Source organism: Chlorocebus sabaeus, chromosome 15 (assembly GCF_047675955.1).
Source record: "Chlorocebus sabaeus isolate Y175 chromosome 15, mChlSab1.0.hap1, whole genome shotgun sequence".
Classification (NCBI taxonomy): Eukaryota; Metazoa; Chordata; class Mammalia; order Primates; family Cercopithecidae; genus Chlorocebus; species Chlorocebus sabaeus.
In genome coordinates this window covers 78,909,524-78,930,729 of record NC_132918.1, presented here as the reverse complement: position 1 = coordinate 78,930,729, position 21,206 = coordinate 78,909,524, and the positions used below count along the sequence as shown (strand labels likewise).

At 34.4% G+C, this 21,206-nt stretch overlaps 1 protein-coding gene across 47 annotated transcripts in view; it reads left to right on the top strand.

Annotated features, from left to right (window-relative positions):
• The window catches only part of CLASP2 (cytoplasmic linker associated protein 2), a 215,689-nt gene that overhangs the window by 49,902 nt on the left and 144,581 nt on the right, over positions 1 to 21,206 (top strand). For 36 of the 47 annotated variants that reach the window (XM_038002994.2, XM_038002988.2, XM_038002990.2 and 33 more), the window contains one exon: positions 12,651 to 12,797. In XM_038002994.2, coding sequence (XP_037858922.1) covers positions 12,651 to 12,797 — 147 coding nt within the window. Of the gene's footprint in view, positions 1 to 12,075; positions 12,270 to 12,650; positions 12,798 to 21,206 lie in introns of those variants that run through there. The other 11 variants (XM_038002997.2, XM_008009424.3, XM_073023706.1 and 8 more) reach the window with 3 other exon arrangements.

Below are 21,206 nucleotides of genomic sequence, written 5' to 3'. Positions count from 1 at the left end.
TTAAACATTTTAGGTTCAATGGTTATAGTTTTATGTTTACTTTGTTTTTCTTTTTTCAGATAATACATAACATTTGGACTGTTTAGGAATATATTGATTATTTTTTTAAAAAGTAACCTCTGACGAAGATGAGAGGATAACATTTCAGCTAATTCTCTTCTATAAAAATGTATACCTTTATAAAAAATTTAAACAATAAAGATATGTATATAGTAATAGGCTATCTTGGAATTTATATAGTTCTTAACAGTTTGATATATACTCCTGCATATTAGTCTTTGTCACATCCAGTGCACATACACTATACCAGAGTCATGTAAACATATAAAACATGAACATATAAAACAAATGGATTATAGTGCCCCTACCTGATGTTTTTTGTTTATTTTAATTATGAACTTAATATACAATGTCATTGCCCTTTCAAAATTCAAACAATGAAAATAAAGCAAAAATCCCTTCAAAACCACCTTCAAGACCCGATCCCAGGTATAAACAGAGGAGAACACTTTTATTAATATGGAGCATGTCTTTTTCTACCTGTTACTGTGCCTTTACATACATATTAAGTATCAAAGTATATGGTTTTGCTTTGACTGTGTTTACATAAATGATACCATTTTGAATGTAATTTTGCCATTTGCTGTGTTTACTCAGTATGGGAGGGAACTTTTTAAAAAAATACCATTGTGTTATTCTGCATCATTTTTTTAAACGGTTCGTAATATTCTATAGTATGGACATATAACCATTTTGTCTTCTATGGAAATTTATTTACTATATATAGTTTTTCTAAATGGTTCTGAAATAAGCACCTTTGTACAAACCACATGTGTTTGTGTATACACACACACATATATATTTCTTAAAATAGTCTGGACGTGGAATTTCTGAATCAAAGTTTTCATTCATTTTAGAATTGTGTTAGGTATAGCTAATTTGCTCCAAAAGAGGCTAAAGCCACACATACACTCCCACCAGTAGTGCCTGCTGTCCTACATTCTTTTCAGTTCTGGTTATTATTAAAATTTGCCTGTCAGATGGTTGAAAAATATCTCGCCCTGTATAAACATCTATGCTTTCTGATAAGATTGATCATCTTCATATGTTTGGTTATTTATATTTCCTTTTCGGTAGATGCCTTTCAGCATCGTAGTTAACTTTTTGGTTGTTGTTTGTTTATACTTGCTTTTTATATGTTCCAGTTATTAATCTATTATCTATTGAATATGTGATATAAGTTTAACTTCAAGACCATGTGAAAGATTTCATTAGCGGTTTTATTTCTAGGCAAACTTGGATTTGTGAAGCACTATAATGGCTTTCACTTAAGAATAGGGAGCGGGTTTGGGGGGCTTTTCAATTTAGTTGTCCTCACCCTTACCCATGAGTATTAAACCAAGCAGTCATATAATCATGCAGTAGCTCTGGTCAGTCAAACCAGATAGAGTTAAAAACCTGTAGGATTATTATGTGGTGCTGAGCCCTGCAGTCTGCCTCAAAAAGCAGGCAAGAGGAATTTGGCCTTTTGTTGTTATTCTGCAGAGTGGCTGGAAAGAAGTAAGGTTTTGTTGTAAATAGATTGTTTCTAAACTTTTAACATTTCAACACAATCTATTATTCCAAAAATGAGTTTTTAAAAATATATGTACAAGCGATGATATAACCATGACTTTCTAGAGACCAGCCTTCTGGGACTGCATCGAACTAATATATAACTTGGTGTGTATATATATACACACACACATATATATAACTTGATTTGTATACATATATAGCTTGGTGTATATATATATACACACACACATATATATAACTTGGTGTATGTGTGTATATATATATAACTTGATCTACAATTGTTTATAGAACAATAGCAAGAAATTAATACTAAATAGATCTCTCTTCTATGCTGTTGAATATTCTTTGTGATACACTAGGACTGGGTACTTTAAATTAATGAAAGAAAGCAACCATTTGACTTACTGGCAGGAAGGCTAACTTTTCTTGTAGGAACATTGATAGAGGGAAAAGAAGTCTGTAAGGTGAAAAAGTAAATTACAAGGGACAGAAGACTGGGCATTAGCAGTAATACAGGCAGTAAGTAGCAGGCACTAAGATTGAAAATAGACAATGACTAAAATAAAGCCACCCCATAGTACCTTCCTGCTCTAGCTGTTGAAGGTGTTGTATAACCATCCTGTGTTTTAGGTCTGTGTTAAGGGCATCTAAGTGCATATACTTTACCTTTGAATAAATAGTATCCTTCTAAGGCAGTCTCATTTAACCCCTTGGATGCAGGGGGTTGGGCACCAATAGTAACATATCCTCAAACCTGGTGTTGCTAATAAACTTGAATCTTCAAGAAAAGGTTTACGTATTTTCTTTGTACATATAGAATAGTACCATTGATGTTCTTACAGCTGCAATACTCTAAACTGTCTTGAAAATTTAAGTACTTGAAATGACTAAATTTTGTAAAGGTTCTAAGTAAACCTTATTCTGAGCCTCATTTGTTATTTAGTTTGATGTTATGGCCATTATGGCATGTGTTATGTAATTTCATTAATACCAAATAATGGTTTAAATTGTGATTGTCTCTTTACTTCATTGGACTGTTCAAAGTCTTGAATTTTTAAAGGACCCCATTTAAATAAAAGGGCAAAAGTCTTCAAATATATTTTTAACTTGTCAGTTATATCTACCTAGAAATTTCAAGATACTTTGTCAAATATCTTGGCCTCTATTCCGCTTTGTATAGAACTGACTTTCTTATAAATAAATAGTTAACTAAGGTTGTGCTACTGAGACTACTGCATCTTCATGTGAATATTACAATATAGCCAATTGTCTTATTTTTGAAGTGCTTGAATTTTCAATTTCTAATAATTTTACTAAAGTTTTTCATTTTAGTTTAAATTGAAGATGTTTTAAATTTTTACTATTTGATTCTTTTACTTCTGAAAGCTTGTGATTTTCTTTAGCTGTGGGAAGCTTTCTCCTATTATTTTTTCGTAAGTTTTCCCCTTTATTAGTTTAGTCTTTTCTTACCTATTATTCAGATATTGAACTTTCTGGGTTGATCTTCTGTCTTTTATGTTTTGTCTTCACTTTCCAGTTTTATGTCTTTCTCTTATCCTGTATTCTGGGAGATATCCTTGACTTTCTTACCCAATCCTTCTATTAAATTTTAACTTTGACAAACAAAAGTTTAAATGTGTCTAAGAACTTGCTTTTTCCTTTTTCCATGATTCCATTTCCACAAAATCCTGTGTGTGTGCATTTGTGTGTAAAATGTTGTGCTCCCTGAATTGGGAATGAGAAAGAGTTTAATAAAACCATTCCATAGATTTTCTGTTGCTCCTTGTGCTCATCCCTGTACTTTCTGGCTTAGAAATATTCACTTCTCTGTTATTTTAGCTTCTGAGAATCACAAGTTGTGGCTTTATTGTGGTGTTAATGGTGTTATTCTTCAGTAGCTGTTCGTTCTTTTTTTTTTTTTCTTTTTTTTTTTTTTTTTGATAGTTCAGAGCAAAAGGAATGTGCATTCTTTTTATTTGCATCTTTTAAGAATTCATTGTGATCTTTTAGATGCTGATTTCACATATTCCACCTTCATCTCATTTTCTTTACCTTTTTGAGTTATTTTATTGGGATTCCACTGCAGGATTTTAAACAAGGGAGTAAAGTGATTAAAATTATTATAATTTTTTAATGAAGCATTTCAAACATACCCAGAAATAGAGAGTATTATAATGAACTTCCATTACTACTCATCATCCAGTTTCAAGAAATTATCAATACATGACTAGTATTTATTCATCTATATCCCTACCCTATCTTTTCCCAGCCGTAGTATTCTGCTGGACTGAGATGTGTGTGTATGTGCACATGGTACTCATCATGTATATCAAATAAAGTGTCTTTTAGAAAGACAGTTACAATACCATTGTCACACCTAAAAGTTTAACCCTTAGTGTCAAATAATATGTTCACATTTTCTCAATTGTTTTATAAATATCTTTTTACAGTTTGTTTTGAATCAGTGTTTGAAGAAGGTTTACCATTGCAATTGGTTGAGGTACCTCTTAAGGCTCTATTCATCTATAGGATTTATCTCACTTTTTTCTCCTCTTGCCATTTATTTATTGAAGAAAAAAAATGTGTTAAATATTCTTCCTGCACACTAGATTTTTTTATTGTGTTGTATGGTGCTTTTATATTTCTGCTTTTTAATGTTTATCTCCTGTATTTCCTCAAAATTGAAAATTTTTCTAATGACTTGATCAGAATCAAGTCTCGTGTGATATTTTGGATTTCTGTCAGAAGGCATATACTGTCTGATTGTCTTTCTTTGTGATGCTGATATTGAACTGTGAGTTTAGGTGTTACCAACCTGATCCATCCTTTATACAGTTCCCCCTCAGCCTTTCATTTAGTGATTTTGGCAGGCATTGATCCCAATTGCTTTTTTAGAGGATTATATTGTCTACTTTGTGGTTTGGAAGGAAGTCAAAAATAGAAGCAAGGAGACCAGTTAATAGACTGTGGTAGTAATATAGGCAAAGACAATACTGGTGTGGCCTTAGATTAGGAGTGGCAGCAGAGGTAAAGAGAAATAGGTGGATTTAAGCACGAGAACTGTTGGTAGATGATCTCTGTGGGTCAGAGGAAAACTTGAGGTGGGTTACAACATTGTGAGCTTGAGCAGCTGAATAGATGGTGACGTTATTTACTGGGATTGGGGAGGACTTGGGGAGATCAGTTTTGGATGATGTTGGTGTTACATATCTATATGAAATTAGAGTGACTTGGAGATACCCATGGGGGTGGATATCTAGTAGGCAATTAGATGTATAGGTCTGGAACTCAGAGATGGTCTAGGCTAGAGACAAACATTTGAGAGCTGTCAGCATATAGAAGGTATTTAAAACCATTGAGAATAAATGAGGTCATTTAGAGAGTATGTAGCCTGGAGAAAAGGAGAATATTCAACATTTAATTGTTGGGTAGAGAAGGAACAGCCAGCAGAAGAGACTTAGCTTGAGGTACCTGTGAGATTAGAGAAAAGCCAAGGAGAGCTTCCCATTGCAAAGCACAGTGTGGAAAGTGTAGACAGCTAAAATTTGAGTTTTCCGAGGCATCTGTGGTATAATAGTTTATAGGGATTATTGTTTCCTAATCTCAGTTTGTAATTTAGCTGTTAGATATAACCATAGTCACTGCTGGGTATGCAAGAGTGTAAAACAGCTTAGAAATCCCAAGTCTTGTTGTTCATTGTTTTAATTAGAATAAGGAAGGATACAACTTCAAGGGAGAAGAGGAACTTTGGTATAAGAAACTACTTAATGTGAATTGGAGCATATTTTATGCATGAAAATTCATGGTGTTGGGGGTTCTTCTTACTGAACTGTTTGTTTCGCTGAAGAAAATTCACACAAGATGTATTTTTTTTTTCTATGAGATGTGGTATAAATTTTGGCTTGCTCTTTTATTTGCCATGTAAAGTGGAGCAGTTTTTCCATCTTTTATATGAATTTGAGAAGCAGAAGTTTCGGGTTTTGGAATACATGTACCCATAAAAGTGAAGTGGAGGCCGGGCGTGGTGGCTCATGCCTGTAATCCCAGCACTTTGGGAGGCCAAGGCGGGCAGATCATCTGAGGTCAGAAGTTTGAAACCAGCCTGGCCAACATGGTGAAACCCCATCTCTACTAAAAAGACAGAATTAGCTGGGTGTGGTGGTGCATGCCTGTAATCCCAGCTACTTAGGAGGCTGAAGCAGTAGAATTGCTTGAACCTGGGAGGCAGAGGTTGCAGTGAGCCAAGATCACACCATTGCGCTCCAGCCTGGGTGACAACAAAAAAACTCTGTCTCAAAAAAAAAAAAAACAAAAAAAAAGTGAGGTGGAAAGTTGAGAAAGCCGTTTCAATACATGGCTTTCCTGAAGTGAGAAAAAGAAAAAAAGGGACAAGGCGTGATTAATATAAATTCACAGACCCTTATCTGAAACCTTGGGGTCCGCTTGTGTTTTGGAATTCAGAATGTATTAGATTTTAGAAAATTAACAAGGTCATACCCCATGCATTATGTAACTGTTTCTGCTGGGCTTGGGGCAGCACCCTATAATCAAGCACATTAATGTTTTTTGGTTTTTTTTTTTTTTTTTTTTTTTTTTGAGACAGGATCTCACTCTGTTGCCCAGGCTGAAGTGCAGTGGCACGATCTTGACTCACTGCAGCCTCTGCCTCCTGGGTTCAAGGGATTCTCCTGCCTCAGCCTCCCAGGTAGCTGGGATTACAGGCATGCACCACCACAACTGGCTAATTTTTGTGTTTTTTGTAGAGATGAAGTTTTGCCGTATTGGCCAGGCTGGTCTCAAACTGCTGGCTTCAAATGATCCACCCACCTTGGCCTCCCAAAGTGCTGGGATTACAGACGTGAGCCACCACGCCCAGCCATGTTTTTGCCATTGAATGTATGTGAGTTCATACTGAGTAGAATACACATAAATAGCTTCATGTCAGTTCACATCATGTTTTGTCATAAACTGAGTTCAGATCAGTTTTATGCTACCAAATGAGTTTAAAAGACAAAACAAAAGCTGGGTTTTCAGAGCTTTTTGACTTTCAGGCATGCAGATACGTCATTGTGGGCCTATACTGTTTCAGTGCTTGCTGGGGACAGTTTCCAAGTGTTACTTGAGGCAACAAAAGGTAAAACCTTATCTTAACTTGGTCTTCTTTTTCCTTCTCCCCTTCTCCCTTCTTCTACTCCTTCTTTCCTTCAGTCTCTTCCTCCTCTTTTTCCTGCTCTATTTTTAATCGCTTCCTCCATCCACCTCCTCTTCCCCTCCATCTCTTCCATTGTTCTCCATTTCCTCCTCCTGTATTTCATCTCTTCTCCCTCTCCTGCCTCCTCCATTTCCATCTCTTCCTCCTTCATTTCCATCTCTTCCTTCTCTATTTCTGTTTCTTCCTTTTCTCCATTTTCTTTCCTCCTTTCCCATCTCCATTATATAGAAAACCACTGCAGCCTGCTCACTTTAATAATTTCTATCCTTCAATATATTTTAATATGCTTATCTTGTTCAGTTTCTGCACCCAACCATACCAGTCTCTTTTTGAAACTTTGGAGCAAGAACAAAAGTGTCAACATAATCATAATTTGTAGTTTGCTTTTTGTGTTTGATTCTTCTTTTGTTTATTCAGTATTATAGCACCTACTCTATGTATCCTAAATATCATCTTCTGATTTGTCTTTCAATTCACTAATGATCCTTTGAGTTGTGTCTAAGCTACTGTTATGCCTGCCCACTGAATTTAAATTTCAGTTACTATATTTTTATTTGTAGAAATTGCATTTGGTTATTTTAAAAATCTATGTCACTTTTAATAATTTTTCCATTCCCAAAGTCAAGTTTGCTTAGTTATTGTATAGTCCATGTCCGGTAACTCTAGGATTTTAAGTGGGTCTTTTCTTATTGTCTTTCTTTTTATATTGTTCTTGGCTCATGGTTTCTTGATTCCTGTTGTACCTGGTGCCTTTTGGGAAATTATTTGTGGGAATAATTTGAGGCCAGACACTTCCCAGGGAAAGTTTGCATTTTGTTTGGCTGTTGGTTGGAAGTACTACCTGTCTGAGCCCACAGAGTTTAAGGTCTTGGGTGTCTGGACCGCCCAAGCAGTTGACCTTAATGAAGCACTCTATTTGATTCACTTCTCTGTTACTCTCTTTCAAGAAGAGCTTGAAAGGAATTGACCATAGGAAAATAAAGATCTTATTTGTGATTTACTTTAACCTCGAGGGTATAGTTGTTTGGTATACCAGCTTTTTGGGGAAGAGTCCTCTGTTAGACACTGCATCTAATGTGGGTTTTGAATTCTGTTCCCTTTGCCCCACAAGGCCTTCAGAATAGAACTAGCTCCACTGTACTGGTTTTATCCTTGTATTTTTTACTATATTATAAAATATTTATTGCTTTTATGATGTATAAAATATTTACATTATTTAGTGTGTATCATTATTTGCATTTGTAATATTACTTTAAATAACTTAGTAATGCTTTCACTGGAGACCGAAAGTCTCCATACTGTGAAATGTGTGCCATTCTAGATATTGTTCCACATGTTGAAGATATAACAGGGGCAAAGCTGACAAAAGTTTTTAATCCTATAGCTCATATATTTCAGTAGCAGGACACAGATAAGCAAAATAAGTAAAATATATAGATGATAAGTGCTAGGAAAAAATAACACAGGCCAGGGATACATCAGAGTACCAGGGTATTGGGAAGTTTGTGATTTTAGTATCCAGAGAAAACTTCATTGAGAAGGCAACAGATGAATTAAGACATAAAGATGGAAAGTGAACAGTATGGATGTGGATGAAAAAAGCATTCTAGGCAGAAGGAGCAAGTGCAAAGGCTCTGCCATGAGTCATTAGAGGGAGGCTAGGCTGGTGGGGGGGATTAGAGAGAAAGAAGTAGGCGATAAGGTTGGAGAGACCTGCGTGACAATTAAGATCTTAGAGTTTTGGTAGACCTTTTTATGTAGTTACAGGAGGATTTGAACAGTGGTGTGATATGACTTTGTTCAACCCAGGATGCCATGTTGAGAATAAACTTTAAGGGACAAGGTAAGCAGCAGGAAGAGTTAGTTGGCTGTGACAGTTATTCCTAGACTGTTCTAGGTAATGGGGTTGCAGCATAAACAAGACAAAGTTTCTGCTCCTTAAGAAGCTTCCAATCCACATATAAAAATCAGTGTCTGTTATTTCAGTAAGTGATAGCTGCTAGGAAGAAAATAATCGAGACTTGTTTTGATATTTCATAGTTATTTAGAAAAAAATTTAAGCCCAGAATATTTATAACCCTTTACAAATGTTTAACAAATTTTAAGTTTTAGGGCTAATGATAATGAATTCGTTTTATGGATTCTTTTAGCCAATAGTAAAAAAAATCTATAACCTTATTGGAAGTGGGTAAAATTTTATTTCTTCCTATGTTTATAGATTTATTTATTTTTCTTTTTAGTTCAGTTTTTGTTTTATATATTTGAAGCTGTGTTACTGGGTACGTAAATATTCAGGGTTCTGATTTTTTTTTCCCATGGAATAACCTTTCTCATTGTTAAACATCTTTATCTCTAGTAATGCTTTTTTCAAGCTGCTTTGTTTGAAATTAGTGTAGCTACATCAGCTTTCTTTTGATTTGTGTTTTCCTTGGTCTATCTTTCCCTAACCTTTTTGTGACCTTGTAGGTAAAAATATATCTCATTTAAGCAGTCTGTTTTAAAAAAATACAGTCTGGGTTTTTCACTTGTACTAGTTCATTTATATTTAAGAGAATTACTGATATACTTGGTTTTATATTTACTATTTTATTTTCTATCACGTCCACTTGTTTTATTTTTCTTTTTGTCTCTCTTCAGTTAATCAGATATTTTAAATTTATTTTCTTTTTCTTCTATGTGTATACTTTTCTTTTCTTTTCTTTTTTTTTTTTTTTTTTTGAGATGGAATCTCGCTCTGTCACCCAGGCTGGAATGCAGTGGCGCGATCTAGGCTCACTGTAACCTCTGCCTCCTGGGTTCACGCCATTCTCCTGCCTCAGCCTCCCAAGTAGCTGGGACTACAGGTGCCCATCACCATGCCTGGCTAATTTTTTGTATTTTTAGTAGAGACGGGGTTTCACCGTGTTAGCCAGGATGGTCTCGATCTCCTGACCTTGCAATCCACCTGCCTCAGCCTCCCAAAGTGCTGGGATTACAGGTGTGAGCCACCGCGCCCAGCCTACTTACTCTTCTTTAGTAGTTAGGCTAGAGCAGAGATTGGCAAACTGTTACTTGCAGATCAAATCCATCTGCCCTCCTGTTTTTGTATATAAAATTTTCTTGAAACACAACCACACCCTTTTGTTTACATATTGTGTGTATATAACTGCTTTGGTGCTATAATGTCATAATTGAGTAGTTGCATGGAAAGGCCATATGTGTATGGTTTACAGAGCCTAAAATATTTGCTATGTGGTCCTTTATAGAAAAAGAATGCCATCCCCTCCCCTAGGGGAGTGATTTTTAAACTCAAATCATGCATCAGAATGACTAGGAGGGCTTGTTGACACATAGATTACTGGGCTGCATCTCTAGAGTTTCTGATTCAGTAGGTTGGGTTGGGGACCAAGAATTTACATTTTTAACAAATTGCCAGGTGATGTTTTGCTGCTGGTATAGGGGCTACATTTCGAGGACTGGTGCCGTAGATATTACTATGCATCTTTGACTTACTATAATCTAAAATACATTATTATGTTTACTACTTCCTCAGTAAGGCTCAAATCTTTAGACTTGAGTTTGTTTGCTTACCTCTCAGTAGTACCATTTTACCATAACCTCATACTGGAACAGCCCGTGTCTGTCAGTAGTATAATGGATATTAATAAATTGTGGTACTTTCATACGGTAGAAAACTATCAGCAATGAAAATGAATCTTCCAAACATTATCTTCCAACATTGAGTAAAAAGAAGCTAGATACCAGAATATATATTGTATGATTCATTTTATATAATGTTCAAAAATGAACAAAACCAAGTGTTAGAATTCAGGACTAGTTAGCTTTGGTAGGAAATGTAGACTTTTAGGAGTCTTGAGGGCACTTACAGGATGCTGGTAATAATCTATGGATCTGGATACTGGTTATACTGCATGATCATTTTGTGAAAATTAATTAGCTATATACTTATGATTTGTATGCTTTGCTGTATTTTGATAAAAAGTTTAAAAATTAATTTCCCAGTAGTTTGAGAAAAGAGTTAATTTTTTTTTAATGGTAGGGACATATTTACTCTTTTCAATTCTTGTGTGTGTGTAGGAACAGAATACTGTTTCCATGGGAACTTCTGGCTACTCTGTGTTTCAGTGCTTAACTTTCTGTAGATTTGTATGTCTACTCTGTCTTTCTTAACTGCATTTTTTTTAACATAACAGTAGCAAAAAAGTTTATTTGGATTTGTATTAGTGTGTTCAACAAAGCAGTCTATGTACTGTGTAGGTTTTAAGCTTATTAATTTATCCAAACTGATTCCCTAATAGTGTTATGCTAAAAAAACAATTTTTTAAGAGTAGAAGATAATTTTTTCCTGCAAATTGTATTACTTAAAAACACTTTCTGAAATAGAGTGTGGCTTTAGAGTGTCTATTTGATTCTTTTTTCTTTTAATAAATAAAAGTCTTAAAACTTTCTTGGCATATTTTCATTAAAATATATTTAATAGTTATATTAAATAGTTATATATTAAAAATAGTTATTTTTCTTTAAAAATATTTAATAGTATCCCTTTATAGGAATTATTTAATTCTAGGTGACTGGGTATTTGTTTAAGTAAAGAAAGTCCATTGAAAGGAAAAGATTCTGGCGTATTCATCTGAAGTGTGTGGTAAAGCTGCTTCTCTGCCTCGCCCTTGTTTGTCATGACTGATTTGTGCAGGGTCCTAGAGAAAACCGTCTTCTCAGGAGAGTAGAATACACTGTGTGTGTGTGTGTGTGTGTGTGTGTGTGTGTGTGTGTGTGTGTGTGTGTGTGTATGTGTGTGTGTGTGTGTGAGAGAGAGAGAGAGAGAGGGGATGCTGGGAGGTGTTTCATTTGCATATAAGTAGATGATACTAGTGTGGTCATTCATATTCCGAAAGGAGCCTTGTAGAATCATTTATGAAAACAAATTGTTTTGTTTGGTTTCTGTGGCTTAAATAAAGAGCAGATTTTAAGATTACAGAGTTAATTATGCACAGTAATGAGCACTGTGGCAGTCTATGCTTTACTGATGCAATAAGCATCCCAGCAGAATGAATATTGCATAAAACCTTATTTTCTATTTATATATATTTTCATGTCAAATAAGAAAAACATAGATTTCTAAACCTTTAGTTTTGAATGCCTTTGAAATTTTGATATAGAATAAAGATTATAGCTAATAGAGAATTTTTTAGATGCATGGAGAATTTTTACCTTTCATCTGGCAGTAGCTGCCATAAGATGATGTCACCTTGTAGCTGATTGGCTGTTACAGCACCTAGGGCAGGGAAGAGAAAGAAAAATGCCGGCACAAACCTCAGTGGTGGTTCTGTGGTTGTTTCTGTCTTTTTTTGATAGAATCTTTGATTAGTATCGAATTTACTGTATTTGGCCATGTGAACTATTGGGAGCCTCCTAGGGTGAGGGAAATTAAGAGCTTTCAGAGGAATGAGGCGACTGATTTGCAAACGGATCTGTGATTGTAAGTTGCAGCATCTGGGTATAAGGAATAAGGCAGGGCATGCTAGAAGATACACTATGGGAGGAGCTGGCAGAAAATGCAGAGTAGCAAAAACATGAAAAATACTTGTACTACCTTTAGAGTTAATGTTTTGTTTTATGTTTTGACTTAATATGTATAAGTAAGAAGTGTGAAAATACTGCATTTTGATTTTGAATTACAGAGGATTATTTTATATGGTGTTAGCCAATATATAAATGCTTATTCAAAGGACCTTTATTGTGTATGATATATCTTACCAAAGTAATGATTTTATATATGGCTTTATTTTATTTTTTAGCTTTAGGGAAAATGGATCAAAGCTTAGTTCTCTTAAATACATTTTTCGAATGCTTTGTGCAGATAAAAGCTTCGATGATGAAGAATCAGTGGATGGAAATAGGCCGTCATCAGCTGCTTCAGCCTTCAAGGTTCCTGCACCTAAAACATCCGGAAATCCTGTCAACAGTGCAAGGAAGCCTGGTTCAGCAGGTGGCCCTAAGGTTGGAGGTAATGTAAATCCATTTCGAATCTGTTATGCATGCTCCATGCCCTTGATATGGCCACACATACTTAGAACTTCAGAGGAATATGTTTATTCATGACTGCAGCACGATTGCAGATCTGGAGTCTGTTGCAACACTCAGAAGAATATGATACCCTTTTGAAATGTATAAAATATTGTATACTGCTATTTCCTCTAAGAACATATGTGAATTAGTCTCTTATTGAGGGTATTTATTTTTCAGATGCCATTTTGAAAAAGATTTATGGAAGTTTTTTGGGTTTTTTTTTTTATTTTTTAAGCAGATAACAGGTTTTTCAGAATTTAGCTACTAATTTTCAAGTACAATAGCTGTTACAGAAATGTTGAATTATGTGATGTTTTTACACCTTCCTCTAGGTAGTAAGCCTTAAATACTGCAGCATGTAAAAAATGGTTGAAGATACTGGGTATTGAATCATTTGTCACAATAGGAGATGGGTGGTGGTCAAGTAAAATTGCCTCAAAAATGGTTCCTGTATTAAGTCATAATAGGAAAATAAGAAAAAGCAGGTTTCATGCAATTTTACAACACATAGCATATTCATTGATCATATTAGAACTGGTTTTGGCATATTGTTTATCTTTAAATTTTTTAGTGGATATTCTTTCGTGTGTTAATTAGAAAACCATGAGTATATTTCCGGTGTTAGTTTCTGCCAAATCTTTCTGATAAAGTGAATCTATGAAAATAAGGGTAAGTATTTAATTCTAAAAGGACGGTAATCTCTTTCTCTTTTCCTTCCTTTCCTTTTTAAAAATAAATTTATGTCTTAGTTGTGATATTTTGGGAAAACAGACCTTTCCTTGTTTACAATAACTGGTGAGAAAATCATGGTCTTGAGGATTTTTGTTTTTTCTTTTTGTCTATAGTACTTTTTATTAAAAACCAAAAAGGAAAGAAAAATAAACTATATATCTTGACCAGGTTCCATAAGGAGTTGTGTTCCCTTGATCTTTCTATACAACCTCCAATTTTTTCCCATCATATGAGATTCTAAATATAGAAAAACTATCATAAGTATTTCATTTAAACTATCTTCTGTGTCATATAATTAGCAATAAAGATGGTATGATATATATACATACACATATGTGTGTATAAATATATATGCAGATGTAACTAAATAGCTGAAATTAAAATGTCTTACTGATTTCTCTGGATGTTTCAAGTAATCTGTACTTTAGATTTTTAATTATTTTCTTTTTGTCTTGTAATTTTATGGTTATATTCTCATCCAAATGTTAGTTATGATATCCTATTAGAAGATAGTTATTATGTTGCGTTCCTATTTACCGCTAGTAAAAAGTTTATGACATTTTTTGGTTTCTTCCTTTTATAACAAATAGCTCTCTTCAGTCATTACAAGGAAAATATTTTTCTTAGAATTTTGAATTACAGAATTCTAATCTATGATATAATAATTTTATGAAACTGTCTTTTTAACTTAAAATAGATGAATATTTGAGATTTGTGGTGATAATATTTAACATTTTATGAATTGAATCAGTGGTTTATAATTTTTTTTTCATGGTTTGGTATCTTTTTAGAAGAAAATTGAAATTTACCTATCATGAACCACTTAATTCTGATATTAATCATATTGATATAATCAGATACTCTTTTGTAAAAAGGATAAACTTTCTTAAGCTCCCCCACCCCATTCTTGTAGTTTCTGTTCCTACCAGTTAAATGAAAAGGTTAAGTAGCTTTCATGATTATAGTAATTAATCACTTAAAGATTTTATTAGCCATCTAGGCAGCAGCCTTTCCGCCAAAAATAAGGGAGAAGCCTTCGTTCCTTTCTCCTTTTTCGCTTCCTCTTCTTCCTCCTTCTTCGTTTTGGCAATTGCAGGTATATTCTTGTGTGTGTGTGGGGTTTTTTTTTTTTTTTTTTTTTTTTTTGGTTTGTTTGTTTTTTTATCACAGCTCATTTAGGTTCATTGCCTATTTTTCTATCTAAGAAAAGAGCTACTGGCCAGAGGATATTGATATTACTTCTGAAATAAATGCCATTCTTGGCTGTCAGTCCTTCTTTGAAAATTTAACTTTAGTTTTTCTGGTCTTGGCAGAGAGACTTGTTGATTTTTAAATTGGTTGTGGAAAGTTTTCTTACAGTTGTAGAATTTTTGAGTTGGAAAAGACCTTGGGAGCCACATAGTTTTTTAATAAAATTCCTGATAGATGATTATTCAGCTTGGCTAAAGTAGTACCATCTGCTCTGAATTAAAATTTAGAACAAAAATTACCTGCTGTGCCACTACACATAGACATAATCAACTGCTAAATTATGATTTTTCTTCCAGTTACTTTTCCAATTATTTTTACATATACAAATATTTTCTTGGGAGAAGAAAAATTGGCACTATTCATTATATAGTTTTTTCTAACTTATATTTTACCCTAAGCATTTTCTCATTGTCTTAAATTACTAATTGAAAATTATTCATGGCTAAACAATACCTAGGTTGTCGTAAGCCTTTTCTCCTTCTATAAACCGTGTCAGCATTCTTTTATATATATCTTTCAGCACATCTGCAAAGATTTCTTTGGAATAAGTTTCTAAAGTTCACTGGATCAAAAGAGCAGGGATTTTTAGCATTCTTTCAGTTTGGCAAAGTATTTTCCAGAAACAAGCCCATTTCAATTCTGAATAAACAAATTCTTTTTTATGTTGCATTAAAATCTACCTCCTTGTAGCATATGCGGGGAAAATGAATTATTTGTCAACATGCTTTCAAATACTTGAAGATTGTTCTGTTTCTCTTCATGACTATTCTGTTTTCTGGACTATACATTCTCTTTCCCATGATTTTACATTGAATGGTGGTGAGTCAGTCTAAATGTATTATTTGCTATTCCAAGGTATATAGTAAATAGATAAATGTAATTAGTTTCTAATTAAAGGAATATAGTAGGTGGAAATGTATAATAGCGACATAAGCTTGACACAGCCCACTGAGTTTGACAAATCTCATTTTCAAGTAAGATTACCAAAATAAAAAAAAATACAGTGAGCTTCTTTGGAATTGTGACTTAATCTACTTTTGTAGTTTTGGAATGTATTTTACTTCTTCCAGAGATATCTATCAAGATTAGGGCTGTATGCTATTTTTAGCAAAGTATCCTATCCAGTTAATTAAAGCTCATAAGTCTCGTGTTTAATCTTTAGTGTACGTTAATTTGCTTTGTTCTTTGGCCTTCGTATGCCAACCTTTTCTTCTCATACTGTATTAATAATTGTGTAGCCTTTAAGCCAAGGAGACTTGAAGAAAGGGCTATGGCTAGGTTCATACCAATATAAATATCATTGCTATAAAAATCCATATTATGTAAGTGTTGAAAGTGTTACCTTTGTGCATTACTAATTAGAATAAGGATAAAGTAAATTCTCAAATAGTCTGTTTTCTGAATAACACTTCTAACTTCATAATAGGAATTTAGATAAACACATTTTTCTTCTTTTGGCTCAATGGTTACTAGAATTGTTGAAAGTACCTGATTATTTAAAATATTTATGTCTTTACAGTATTTTAGGTAACAATTTTTAATACAGTTCTTTAATGTTCTTATATATATTCTTTCATTTAAATTTCAAAATGAAAGATTCTGAGATTTAAATGAAAGAATACATGTATATAAGAACATCTCTGAGCAAACTGATTTTACTGATGAGCAAACTGCAATTTGGAGAAGTACCTTGCCCAGGGTCATTTATCTAGTAAGAGGACAAAGCACAAAAATCACTTTGTTATACTGCCATCATACTAATTTCTATTGGTAAATAAGGTTTCTTTTAGATTCTATAGCACTGAGATTGTAATCTACAGAAATGATCACTACTTTTCGGCATCCATAAATCAGTCGTTTTAAAGCTCAACTAGTATGATTCCCAGCAAAATAGAGCATTTGGAATAAGCAGACCTTTAATTTTTACATTGTAAATAGAAATGCTTTTCAGTATTTTCTTGTTGAAATTGCCTTCTTCAAGTTTATTTTCTGGGTTACAATATCCCTATTCCTGTATCAATCATTTTGGCTGCTACTCTTCTTTAAAAATAAGGGTTGAATTAGATGATGATATAATTATCATTTTAGAAATAACTAGTACCAGATTTTGAGGTTAGTGATTTGTTATTGAAGCTTGTATGTAATCACTGAGACACATCATTGACCAAATCTTCAATTCTTTTTTTTTTTTTTTTGAGACGGAGTCTTGCTCTGTAGCCCGGGCTGGACTGCAGTGGCCGCATCTCAGCTCACTGCAAGCTCCGCCTCCCGGGTTTATGCCATTCTCCTGCCTCAGCCTCCGGAGTAGCTGGGACTACAGGCGCCCGCCACCTCGCCCGGCTAGTTTTTTTTTTTTTTTTTGTATTTTTAGTAGAGACGGGGTTTCACCGTGTTAGCCAGGATGGTCTCGATCTCCTGACCTCGTGATCCGCCCGTCTCGGCCTCCCAAAGTGCTGGGATTACAGGCTTGAGCCACCGCGCCCGGCCCCAAATCTTCAATTCTTAAAGTTCTCTTGTACTCACTCACTCACTCACTGACTCACTCACTGACTCACTCACTGACTCACTCACTCACTCACTCACTCACTCACTCACTGACTCACTCACTCACTCTAGTGGACAGTGTATTTTCTCTGTATTGCTTCTATCTAATGTCAAAGACTACTTTGAAATCGTTTTAACTTTCAGTTCTTATAATTAGGTGATTACTGCAATTTTACATATAGTAGTACTTACTAGTAATCTTTAGTATATATTCTATTTGTTTTACTTTATGTCTAACCTGAAATTTTAAGAATGTCCAAATATCTATTTTCTACAAATGATGCTAGTTATTCCCATTTTTCCCTTCATGCAGACAACAAAATTGTTTTCTTTTGAACAAATAAAGATCATAAGAATCAGTATATGTAATAAAACAAATCTTAAGAATTTTGTTTTTTAATTCTGGAATCCCAAATTTTGACTAGTAGACCTTAATTATTTTGTTTTTGAGCTTTCCGTGAAACCAAATAACACTTCTGTGTTTTGGTTTTGTTTTCTTCCTCTCTTCTTCCTTTACTGAAGAAGATACTAAAACTCAGAAGATTTTCACCTTAAAAGGGTGTTAAAGATGATCTGACCCAGATTCAGGAAGAGAGATTGAGCCTCAGAGCATTGAATGATGTGCCCAAGATCAGATGGTTATTAGTAACCATCTAATGAGACAAGATGAGACGAGAACCCAGTGCTCGACCCACTGTCAGGGGCTTCCTCTTGTATCATTTCTGGGTAATCTCCTAAGTAATACTGCATATGGTACATATTTATTATTTTTAATCCCGTATAGCAGATCACTTTAATCGAAATCTGGAATTTAGGGATTGGCCAGTCACCAGTCTGTCTGAAATTACTGTGAATCCCAGATCCTTGACTATCCATCCCTGATGCTTTCTGTCTTAACTTTGATTATACAGTACGTATGCTTTGAGTAAATAACATATAAATTATTTTAACTATAAAACAGTAAGTTGCATTATTTCTTACTATGTATAAGAATATGTGTTTTACTGTAATATTATTTGACACCAGTTTTGTTTTACCTCCTGTGCAAAAATTAAAGTGACAAAGACATTTTATTGTGCAAGATTTATTTTTTGAGGAATTCAAAATGTTTAAGAGAAATTGAATAGGCCAACTGAAGACCTGGCCTTTCTGTGGATAAGTTACTGTTTCTATTTACATTTGTATATAGAGCTTACTATGTGCAAGGCTCCATGTTAATCAACAAAGAGGACCATATCAGGGCTGGACATGGTGGCTCACACCTGTAATAACAGCACTTGGGGAGGTGGAGGTGGGCAGATCACTTGAGCCCAGGAGTTTGAAACCAGCCTGGGCACCATGGCGAAACCCTGTCTGTACACAAAATACAAAAATTGTCTGGGCGTCATGGCCCATACCTATAGTCCCAGCTACTAAGGAGGCTGAGATGGGAGGATCACTTGAACCCAGGAGGTTGAGGCTGTAGTGCACTGTAATCACACCACTGTGCTCCAACCTGTGTGACAGCGAGACCTTGTCTTCAAAAAAAAAAAAAAAAAAGGACCATATGGAATGTTTAATTCATGGTTTTAAACTTACTACAAAAAGATACAGTACCTGCCCATTATTCTACCAACTAGTGTTAATTATTGTTAGCATTTTGGTCCTCCCATACTTTATTTGCCTGTACTTTTTGACTGAAATTTGGGTGTTAGAAAATTGTGAAGTCTCTTATGGGAATACAGATTGAAGGTTTACCTCAGAAAAGAGTGAAATGTTACTATTATAGATCTCACATAGGAAGGATTTTCCATGAGTTAGAATCATAGTTGATCCATATGAAGTAGAAATTATAATAACTGCGTGCTCAGCTTACATTTATCACTTACATTCTAATATAGTTGATTTGGTAAGAAGCATTGTTTCTATAAAGGACATGTGAATATAAACTATTTTTTTCATTAACTGATCATTTCTCTCTTTAAAAACCAGTTTATGTGTTTGTTACTAATGAAAAGAATTGAAAGACATAATTTGATTTTTAAAAAGAAAGTCATCCTCATTGTTAAATCAAACAATGGAGAGTTTTAAAAAACTTTAATAACATCTTGCTTCTCTAATCCCATCACCCTGAGGTGTAACTAATGTTAAGTTTGATATGTATTCTTCAACATATTACTCCATGTTCATTTATGTAGGCACTCACATTAGGTTTTATTTTTCCCGTGTTAAACATACTAATAAAAACTTCGCAAGTTGCTTTTTTTCACAGAACATCCTTCAGCATCAAGAATGACAGCTATTGCATCCTTTTAATTAGTGATAACAGTATTCCACATTATTGATGCACCATGATTTAATAAACTCTTTCCTTGTCGAGACATTCAGGTTGTTTGCATCCTTAAGTCATTGCAGAAAATTCAGGTCTTCATGTACTTACATGTTTTGAAATTCTGCTGCTTCTATTTTGTAAAATAAATTCCTCTAAATGGAATTGTTTAATCAAAGGCTTCATGTATTTTTAATTTTAATAAAGACAATATTTTACCTTCTGCAGCATTGAATATACCGGCCTCATTAATTATTGCCATTGTGATGGGTAAAAAATGATGATTCTTTAATTTGCATTTTTTTTCCTCTACCTATCTGTCTGGCCAACAGCTTGCAAATATTTACTGAAGGCTTTTAGTGTGCTGCTAGTTTTGAAGTCTGTGGGAAATGTAAATGAACAAAAGACCTTGGCCTCTTGGAGTTTATATTCTAGTGAAGTTCAGATTTTTTTTTTTTTTTTTTTGAGATGGAGTCTTGCTGTCTTGCTAAGGCTGGAGTGCAGAGGCGTGATCTCGGCTCACTGCAACCTCCGCCTCCCAGGTCAAGCGATTCTCCTGCCTCGGCCTTTCAAGTAGCTGGACAACAGGTGCCCACCACCATGCCCAGCTAATTTTTGTATTTTTAATAAAGACGGGGTTTCAGCATGTTGCCTGGCTAGTCTTGAATTCCTGACCTCCAGTGATCCGCCTGCCTTGGCCTCCCAAAGTGCTGGGATTACAGATGCAAGCCACCACACCTGAGAATTCTATAATGTTATCTGTAAAACAGTTCCCTCATCAGTTTTTATCTCTGTGACATTGACTTTTTGGAGTCTAGGCCAGTTGTTTTTTAAGATTGTCCTGTGTTCTGTATTTGTCTCATTTCTTTGTGATGTTATTTTTCTAGCTCTTTTATTTTCTGTAAATTTACTAACCTATATATTCACTTCCTTTTAGTCAGCTCATCTACATATTTAAGTTTTCTCAGTTGTCCTAAGAATGTTTTCTATAACTTTTAAAATTCAAACCAGAAAATACTTATTATCTCTTGGATAGTTGGTAATTTACTGTTTATTTCTCAGTTGATTTTGTCTTTAAACAAAATTTTTGGACAGGCATAGTGGCTCACGCCTGTAATCCCAAAACTTTGGGAGGCCGAAGTGGGCGGATCACTTGAGGTCAGTAGTTCAATACCAGCCTGGCCAATATGGTGAAACCTTTTCTCCACTAAAAATACAAAAATTAGCCGGGTGTGATGGCATGTGCCTATAGTAGTTCCAGCTACTCTGGAGGTTGAGGCAAAAGAATCACTTGAACCCAGGAGGCGGAGGTTGTAGTGAGCTGAGATCACGCCACTACACTCCAGCCTGGACAACAGAGCCAAACTCCGTCTCAATAAATAAAACAAATAAACAAACAAATATTTGTTCCTGACTTTAGCCAGCTGTCTTTTCATATCTTTTATATATATTCAGAATTTTTATATTCTCATTCATCTTTCTTTTATACCTATAATTGCTGTTTAGTTATAT